Genomic DNA, 9,659 nt, shown 5'->3' on the forward strand with positions numbered 1-9,659 from the left:
CCTTTATACTTGCTCAAGATGTTTTTATAAAAAGGTAATAGACAATCTTAATTTGAAAGAATTTGAAACATGCTCTTTTTTGCATATTTATTTAAAATATGCCATTCAAAAGAACTATTTAAATTAACAAAGTTGTATACAGTTATATAAAAAAACTCTTGATAAACATGATTGTATATTTAAAAGTATTAATAGTGTAAAATAACTGGTGATCTTAGTTATAAAGCTGAAGTAAAATTTTATCACTTTTTATTTTTTGGTGTGTAGTATGTGTGTTTGGAGAGGGTAATAGGGCCAAACACAGGGCTTAATGCATGCGAGGCAGACTCTACTACTGAGCTACATCCCCAACCCCTTCAAAGTAAAGCTAACCAATGTAGTAACCATATTACTATAATGAGCTTCTATAAAAGTCACAAAATATAACAATTTGGTTAGCTGGGGCAGGGTACAATGTGTGTGGCACTGGGTGGGGAGCAACATAGCCAATTTCTTAATTTTTCGTATGTTGGCATTAACAGATATTCCAAATAGCCAAAAACAATATAGAAAGAGAAGAACAAATTAGCGAACTAATACTTTCTGACTTTAAAACATACTACAAAGATACAGCAATCAAAACAGCATGCATGACACTAGCAAAAAAGACAAACAGACCAGATACAACAGAGAACCGAGATATAAACCCTTCAGATATTTGGTCAAATGACTTTTGACTTGAGTGCCAAGTTCACTCAATTGAGAAAGCACAGTTATTTTGGCAAATGGAGCTGGGAAAACTGGATAACCACATGCACTATTCACAACAGCTAAGATGTGAAAGTAACCCAAATGTCCATCAATGGGTGAATGGATAAACAAAATACTGTACAGTATACACATTCAATGGGATACTGTCCAGACTTTAAAAGGAAGGAATTCTTTTTGTGATTAACTGATTTCACTTAGCATAGCATCCTCAAGTTTCACATATGATGTAGCATGGAAACTAAGGTGGTTGAGACCAAGGGTGCACGATAAGAATGCGATGTCTCTGGAGACTACAGAAACTAGTGGAGTTTGCACCCTCTTGCAAGATACTCCTCCATGAACTCAAACAGGAATAAGATGGTAGAGTTTTAACAAATGTCTGTTATGGTGCAGATATGACAAAAACAAATAGTAAATATCATAGGAGGGACACATAACTCAATTTGAAAGTGACTACCAAAACAGTGAAGTAGGGACCGAAAAGGGTGGTGGTGGGGTTGTCTTTTTCGTATAAGTATCAAAAAACCTGGCAAAACTGTCAAAACCAACCTTATCAGGAATAGGAAAGGTAGCTTGTTCCCAAGGAATTGGGTGTTTCCGCTTGCTTGAGTATTTTCTGAGGACATAAGAAACCTGGCTTTGTTTTACCTAACAAAATAAATTGAGATAAACAATAGATAAACTGAAAACTGAAGAAACACAGTGAAAATCTTTGGAGCATAACGTTTTGAAAATTCCCTCACTATATCAAGCAAACTACAAAGCAAACTAGAAAGTGCAGGTGCAGAGTAATGTGTGTGCTTGGAAAAGATCTGAAAAGACAATAAACTTGCACCACTGGTTGATCTTTAGGCTCTGTGTATGCAGGTGGTGAAACTAACACACAGTTGTGAACAGTCTGGCTAAGCACTTCCAGAGTTCCCCAACGACGACTACAAAATGCAAAAACCTGGAGTATTTTTTTGTTTCTTCTTTTTCTAGCTGAATGAATTTAAAGAAATCTTTGAACAAAGACATCAGATACCAACAAAGAATATGACCTGGAAATATCTCTAACCCATTAATAATCTTAATTTATAACAAGTAGTAACTATAAACCCTAGGGAAACTGTCTTTTAAGAATGAAGGAGAAATTCAGAGATTTCCAGATAAACAAAAGCAGGGGGAATTCATTACCAGTACATCCATCCTATAAGAAATGGTAAAGGAAGTCCTTCAAGCTAAACTGAAAAGATATTAGATAATAACTCAAAATTACACAAAGAAAAAATCCTACTAATGGCAATTTCATGTGCAAACTTAAAGGCCAATATTATTGTATTTCTGGTTTATAACTTTTCCTTTTGTCCTATATGATTTAAGAGAAAATGCACAAAATAATTACAAATCCATGATAATGAACAGAAAATTAAAATGCAATCTGTGATTATAACAATATAGGAAGAGGGAGGGATGAAAATGTATACCAGTAGTTTTATATACTACTGAAGCTAGGTTGATATTATTTCATATTATGTTGTTAAATGCTTAAGATGTTACTTACAGTCACCAAAGCAGCTATTACAAAAACTGATTAAATACAAAAGATGCAGTAATGGAGGAACTGAGAAACAAAACAAATCTATAACCTACAGAAATGAAAAGCACAATGGGATAAGGCCCTATAGGTAATTATTTTAACTATAAATAGGTTATACCCCACCCCCCCACTGGAAGGCAGAGATGACAGAAAGGATCTAAAGGAATCATCACTTATGTGATCTCAAAAAGACTCACTTAGATCCAAAGATTCAAACAGTTTAAAAGTAAAAAGAGGGTTGGAGATATAGCTCAGCGGCACAGCACCTGCCTGGCAAGTGAGAGGTCCTGAGTTCGATTCCTGCTACCCATCTAAAAAAAGTAAAAAGATAGAAAAAGATATTCCCAGTAAATAATAACCAAAATAGAGCTAAGGTAGCTATCCTAGTAATGGACAAAACACACTGAATTTAAAATGGTTGCAAGAGACAAACAAAGGGATTTTATACCGATAAAAAGGTCAACTCATGATGTATATATAACACTTGTGAACATATACACATTTCATAATGAATCCTTAAAATATACAAAATAAACAAGTTATAGAATTGAATGCAGAAATAATTCCACAGTAATGTTCCACTTCCAATACGGACAGAAAAACCAGATAGAAGACCAATAAGAAAATAAAAGACTTGCCCAATACTATTAACTAGCTACATACACTATACACTCAGAATACTCCAACCAAGATTAGAATACAGATTCTTCTTAAGGCCCCAAGGAACATTCTTCAAGAGAGACCATATGTTAAGCCACAATAGAAGGCACAGTATATTTAAATACTGAATTAATACAAAGTTTATCTCTAATTACAGTGAGATAAAAACAAACCAATAACAAGGTAAATTAGTGAATTCATAAATACATGAAAACTAAACATGATGGTCTTACATACCTCATGGTCAAAGAAAATATAACAGGAAATTTGAAAATAAGTTCAAATAAATTAAAAAAAAAAACATACTAAAACACAGGACACAGTGAAAGCAAAGCTTAGGACAACATTTATGTCTGTGAAAGTGATGCTCAAAGGGCAAGTTACAAAAGAGTAATCTCAAGTCAATAACCTGACTTTCAGCTGTAAGGAATTAGAAAAAAGAAACTAAACCAATAAAAGCAAAGGAAATAATGAAGACTACTGCATCATGAATTAAACAGACCAGAAAAACAATAGATAGACAAAGTCAAGAAATATATTACATACAAACTTTTATGGCTTGTATTTAAATGTCCCCCAAAGCCTCACGTGGTTATAAGTGACGCTTTTTGAGGTGACTGGATCCAGAATGATTACTAAAGTAGCCCACTGATTGATTTGGCACAGTTCTGGGTAGGATTAAGGGTGCCCCACCCTGGGTGTAAGTGCTACAGGGCAAGTAGCCCAGATAAAATATAAGGGACACAGAGAGGACTACTGTCATTGCATGTTTTTTGCTCACTGCCTTCTGCCAGCCCTACTTTGCCACAGACTGTTTCTCCTCTGGGATGCTTCCCTGCCATGTGCCACCCTGCCTTGAAGTCAGCTGATTATGGACTGAAACCTCCACAAACTGTGAGCCAAATAAACCTTTCCTCCTTTAACTTTGGGTGTCAGGTATTTTGTCTTAGCAATGAGAAAATAAGACACAAACTGGAAGCAACAGAAAATTTGAATAGAGTTAAAATAAAAGATTAAATCAGTTGTAAGAAAAACTTTCCAAAAGAAAAACACATGCCTGATGGTGTCACTGGTGAATGTGATCAAACATTTTAAAATCAGCATTAATTAAAATTAGGATTAATTAAAAATTAGCATTTTTGGCTTTTTTTTGTTTTTTGTTTTTTTTTCCGGTACTGGGAATCGAATGCATGACCTTGCACTTGCCAGGCAGGCATTGTGCCGCTGAGCTAAATCCCCAGCCCCTATCCTTTATGACTAGAGATGCAAAAATCTTTTTCAAAATTCCAGCAAACCAAGTCCAGCAGCATAGGAAAATGACTATTTAACATGGTCAAGTGGGGTTTATTCCAGGAATGTAAGATTGGTTCAATATGAGATAATCAATAAATATACCCTATATTAAATAGAAAAAAGAGAGAAAACCCTACATAAACAATTCAATAGATGCTCCAAAGCATTCAATAAAAATTAAAACCCTTTAAAAAACATTCAATTAGGAAAATGGAACCTCTTCAGAACAAAAATCATATGTGAAAAACCTACAGCTGACATTTTTCTCAATGTTAAAAAGCCTGAAAGTGTTCTCCCTCAGATCATGAACAAGAATATTTGCTTTTGCCACTTCTACTGTAATACTACACTGGAAGTTGTGGCAAGAGTAATTAGAAAAAAATAAAGAAGAATTCAGATTAGGAGAAAATAAGACTGTATTTGCAGATGACATGATTTTATATGTAGAAAATTATAAAGAATCCAACAAGGACACAAAGTCAACATGCAAATATTAGCTATATATTCACACATAAGCAATACACCCTAAAATGAAATTAAGAAAGCAATTGTATTTCCAATTGTATCAGAACAAAACAGAATATTAAGTACAATTCATATAAAATCTCTAAGCACTAATAGCCAAAACAATTCTGAAAAAAGAACACTTTCTGCTAAATCTATTACAAAGATCCAGTAAATCAAAACAGTATGGTACTAACATAAAGACCAACATACAGATCAATGGAATAGCACAGAGGGCCCACATATAGACATGCATACAGTTAAATAATTTTTGACAAGAGGGCCAAGGAATACTGAACAGGGAAAAGACAATCTTTTCAACAAATGAGGCTGCAAACACTGGATATCCACATGCAAAAAGAAAGAGGGTATAAGAAACCCTTATCTTACACCATATATAAAATTTAACTCAGAATAAATAAAAAAGCTAAATGAAAAAGCTAAAATTAAAAAACTCTCAGAAAAAACAAATAAAAATTTTTATGACACTAGATTTGGCTGTGATTTCTTGGATATGATTTCAAAAGCATATGCAACAAAAAAGTTAAGTTGGGCTATATCAAAATAAAAAACTTCAAGTCAAAGAGGACAATTAAAATGACAGTGTGAAAGGTAATCTATGGAGTGCTAAAATATACTTGCAGATCACATATCTGAAGAGGTTATTACACAGAATATATAGAAAATTCCTACAGCTCTGCTTATTAAAACTCAACAGCCAGATTCATAAAGGTTAAAAAACTTAAAAAGACATTTCTCCAGAGATATACAAACGGCTAATAAGCATACAAAGAACAATTCAATGTGACTAACCACTGCAGAAATACAAACCAAAACTAAAATGAGACACTACCTCACACCTAATGGTATGGCTACTGGAGGGGAAGAGGAGAGGAAACAATTGTTGGCAAGGATGTGGTGAGACTGAAACCTCTGTGCCTTCCTAATGGAACATAAAACAATGTAGCCACTGGGAGAAAAAAATGGAAGAAAGGTGGAGAAGGGAAAGAAGCCTAATATAAAGATCACATATTATGAAACAGCCAAGTACTGAGAAACAGAAAGACTTGGTTTCCAGGGGCTGGTTGGAAGGGGAAATAAGGAGTCACTGCCTAAGGAACACAGGTTTCCACTGAGGTGATGAAGGATTTCTGAGACTTAATAGTGGTGTTGGTTGTAAAACTGTATAAATGTATTTAATGATACTGAAGTGTTTACTTTAAAATGGTCAAAACTGTAAATTTTATGCTGTATATTTTATCACATACACACCTTCTTCTCTGATCTTTTTACCCATCTTCATGTCTGTGCTATTTTCAATTCCTTACTTAAAATATTTTTATAATAACAGGCAATCAATGACATTTAACACCTACCAAAAGCATTATGAGAAATACTATTTATAGTAAACTGCAAATCTCATACTTTTTTTTTTTTTTTTTTTTTTTTGGTTTTTTTTTGGTACTGGGAATTGAACTCAGGACCCTGTGCTTGCTAGGCTGGCAGTTGTGCCGCTGAGCTATATCCCCAGCACTTCATACCTCCTTTTTATCTAGAACAGTGTTCTCCAAATTTTGTGATCATTCACTCCTACTGACAAAATAGTTTTAGCACAAACTGCCAAAACAGATACATGTTTATAAATTATAAAAATACTGTACTCATATATTGTATACAAAAATAAATTTTAGAAGGTTGAATAAAATGAATATAGAGTCTAATATTTTTCTTTCCATACTCTAATCCACAATGCACTTATCTTTGAGAGTATTTATCTGGGTGAGTACTCCCAATTTTGTTCTTGGATAAAGCAGCTTCTGCATTTGTTGACCCCTTGAGATCTGCCTTCATTAACATTTTAATCTAAGGCATTGTTATGGAATCTGTGGTAGACAAGCTGTGGAGGACTGCTACACGGTGATGCAAGAAAAATATCCCTTAGATGCCTGTACCAGAAATACCTATAAACCTCTTGAAAAATTGGTTTCCTTTTTTACAATGTAATTGAGCACAAAATACTAGCAACACTATGTGCTAAAACAGAATGCCAGATTTATAGCTAACTTCTAGCCTACGTATCAGTCAGGTATGTTTATGTCCTTTCTGGCTGTAATGTCTTTCCATCATTCACAGTTCATTTATTTTTTAAAAATCATATTATAGTTTATCCCAGTTTTAACTTTTCTATCCCAATTGTTCATTTATTTTTTAAAACAATCATACTGTTCGTGTGTATTTAAAAGCACCTGAAATATGAAAGACAGGAAGAATTAAACCAAACAAAACCCAGCAATATAGTTTAGAACAGAGGTTATTCTAAACTAGAAGCTCCCCCATGTCAGTGGTATATTTTGTGGATTCTCATGCATCTAATAGCAAAGCCCTTAGTTCAAGGGGGAATCGGAAAGTGAATGTTGATGAAAAGAATGACAACTCACAAGAGCACTGTGCTACACTTTCTCACTCTTTTCCAGTTGGTAAGAAATGTTATAGTGAGGAAAGGGTAAGTGGCTTTTTTTTTCACCTGTGTTCCAAGATGAACTAAAAAGTCCATTAGAAAAAGCAGTCACATTGCCAGATGGAATTTGTAGCCATGTACCTGGATGTGTCTCCTTCTGGTGTGCTCAGAAGTCATTTGGGGATGACCTGTATTGAATGCTTTCTTGTTGTGCTTGCACCGCTTCTCAAGGTATCTCCGCCGTTGGTTGGTGATGCTACTATATAATTTAACTTGTCTGGGTGACAAACATACTCGTTCATGGCCAAAAGCTTGGATCAGTCGGGCAGTGTCAATGGTGGAAATAGAGCTACTCCTTTCATGCAAAGTCACCTCTCTATCTGTTTGGGTCAACATATCTGAGTCCACAGAAGGTGTGGTAGAAAGAATGTTGGTAGGAGTATCTGTGAGCAACCCACTTTCCTCTGAGGGCCTAGAATCTGAAGATGTGTTGCTGACAGAATTAAAGCATGGCTGTCTTTTCAGAATATATTTATCAAATTTAATCTGTTCAATTTTAATCTGGTTGGGGCTCCCAGTTTGGTAAGCAGAAAGTACCTTGTGTTTTTTACGATCACTTATGTTTCTATGCCCTTTCTCTGGGCTTTTATACTGCTTTTTCTGAAGTTTGCTTTTTGGCTGACGCTGTTTACCACTCCATTCCTTAATGTCTCGCTCCCCTCTGCTATCATCTCTCATACTTTCTGAGGCCTGGAGAGAATTTGTGATGGGATTCTGAAGAAGTTTAGCCAACCGATCAAGTCGTTCCACTAAGGATAGTTCTGTCCTGTCACTGACACCAGGAGGTTTCTGTTGCTTCTGTCGCTCCTGGTACTTGTTCCAGAGTTCATTCAAACCCACAGTGTGCGGAGTCGTTAGCTCTGAGGTGATCTTACGGTCCTTTTGTGAATCATTAATCTGTACATTACTTTTTGGATGATCTCTGCCCTGACTTTTAGTAGTATGTATCACTTCTTTGTCTCCCAAATTCACATTGATGCTGAGGCTCTGTATTCTAGTGTAATCTGTCTTATTCTTGTCCACATTTTGATAAGGGAGAGAAAGACCCGGGTGTTCTTTATGCTTGTCTGAATGATGCTGGAAAAAATCTTTCCAAGATTGCCTCATGAAAACATTCCTTCCCAAAGATTCATGGCAAGTATCTTGATCACTTGGTAGGTGCACTGGATGATGAAAGTAAAACTTGGCTGATCTGAAGACAGAATGAGTAGTATTTTCAAATTCTGAATGACATTCAGACTCTGAAAAGGAGACCAAAAAAAAAGATTTTGAAAGAATTTAACATCTGTATTCCCATTAGCAATACTATTTGTACTGAATTCTTCAGACACAGAACAAAGATTGAAGGAAAGAGCAATTCATATGAAGTTTCAGAAACTTTACTTCCTGCACAAAAGACTCATAGCTTGAGCTAAGTAGCCAGACGGGCAGAATCACATTAAAAGGCCCTAGATCAAAAAAACCCTGACTCTGGGCTGTATTCTGCCACTGGCCAGCTATGTGACCCCAAGGAAACGTAGTAGTTCTCCAGATCATAAGTTCATCTGCTGTATGCATTCACCAGCTGCTATATGAGGGACACAACTGTATGTGTATTTCTTTTGTAAAAAATTTACTCCTGCTGAAACCAAGATGGGTACTGGTAACCCATTTTTAACTAAAAAACCAAAGATTTCATTTTCATCATCAGTAAATACATGGGTGGAAGGAAAAGCCTTTTTTACATATTTTAAAGTTTCTTTAAAAGTCTTTTTCTATGAATCATCTTCACGCCCCCCTCCCCCACTTTTTTCTGTAGTGCTGGAGAGCAAACCCAGGGCATCATGCATGACAAGCAAGTACTCTACCACTGAGCTACATTCCCAGTCTTACATTTTTTATTGTAGTAAAATATATATATAAACCACCTTCACATTTCCTTTTTAATAATCATTCTATATGAAAAGTAGTATTTTCTAATGCAACAGTATCTTACAATCTACTACAGTAAATGTTGGTGACCCTTCAAATCTACCTTAAAAATGCACAATCCAACAGTATAAAGAGGGGGGGCCTGTAGGCTTTGATTAGATCATGAATGGATCAGGGCTTTTTATAAAAGGGCTTTTTCTCTCCTTTATCTCTTTCTCTACCCCAATTTACTTTTCAAATTATTCCCAAGTATAGTCACACCACTAGACTAAAACTACTCTTGCTAATATGATCAATGACCTCCACATATAGCCAACTCCAATAAATGTTCTCATCCTACATTCTCCTATTTTTTTTTTTTTTTTTTTTTTTTTTGGTTTTTCTCCGGTACCGGGAACCGAACTCACAACCTTGCACTTGCCAGGCAGGCGCTTTTGCCGCTGA

At 35.3% G+C, this 9,659-nt stretch overlaps 1 protein-coding gene across 1 annotated transcript in view; it reads right to left on the reverse strand.

Annotated features, from left to right (window-relative positions):
- Alms1 (Alstrom syndrome protein 1) overlaps positions 1-9,659 on the reverse strand; it is a gene marked incomplete in the record, with an annotated part of 128,189 nt that overhangs the window by 18,105 nt on the left and 100,425 nt on the right. Inside the window, 1 exon segment of the mRNA XM_013514678.1 lies at positions 7,386-8,545. Coding sequence (XP_013370132.1) covers positions 7,386-8,545 — 1,160 coding nt within the window.

The sequence above is a fragment of the Chinchilla lanigera genome, unplaced genomic scaffold, assembly GCF_000276665.1.
Source record: "Chinchilla lanigera isolate Chin_1 unplaced genomic scaffold, ChiLan1.0 scaffold00023, whole genome shotgun sequence".
NCBI lineage: Eukaryota > Metazoa > Chordata > Mammalia > Rodentia > Chinchillidae > Chinchilla > Chinchilla lanigera.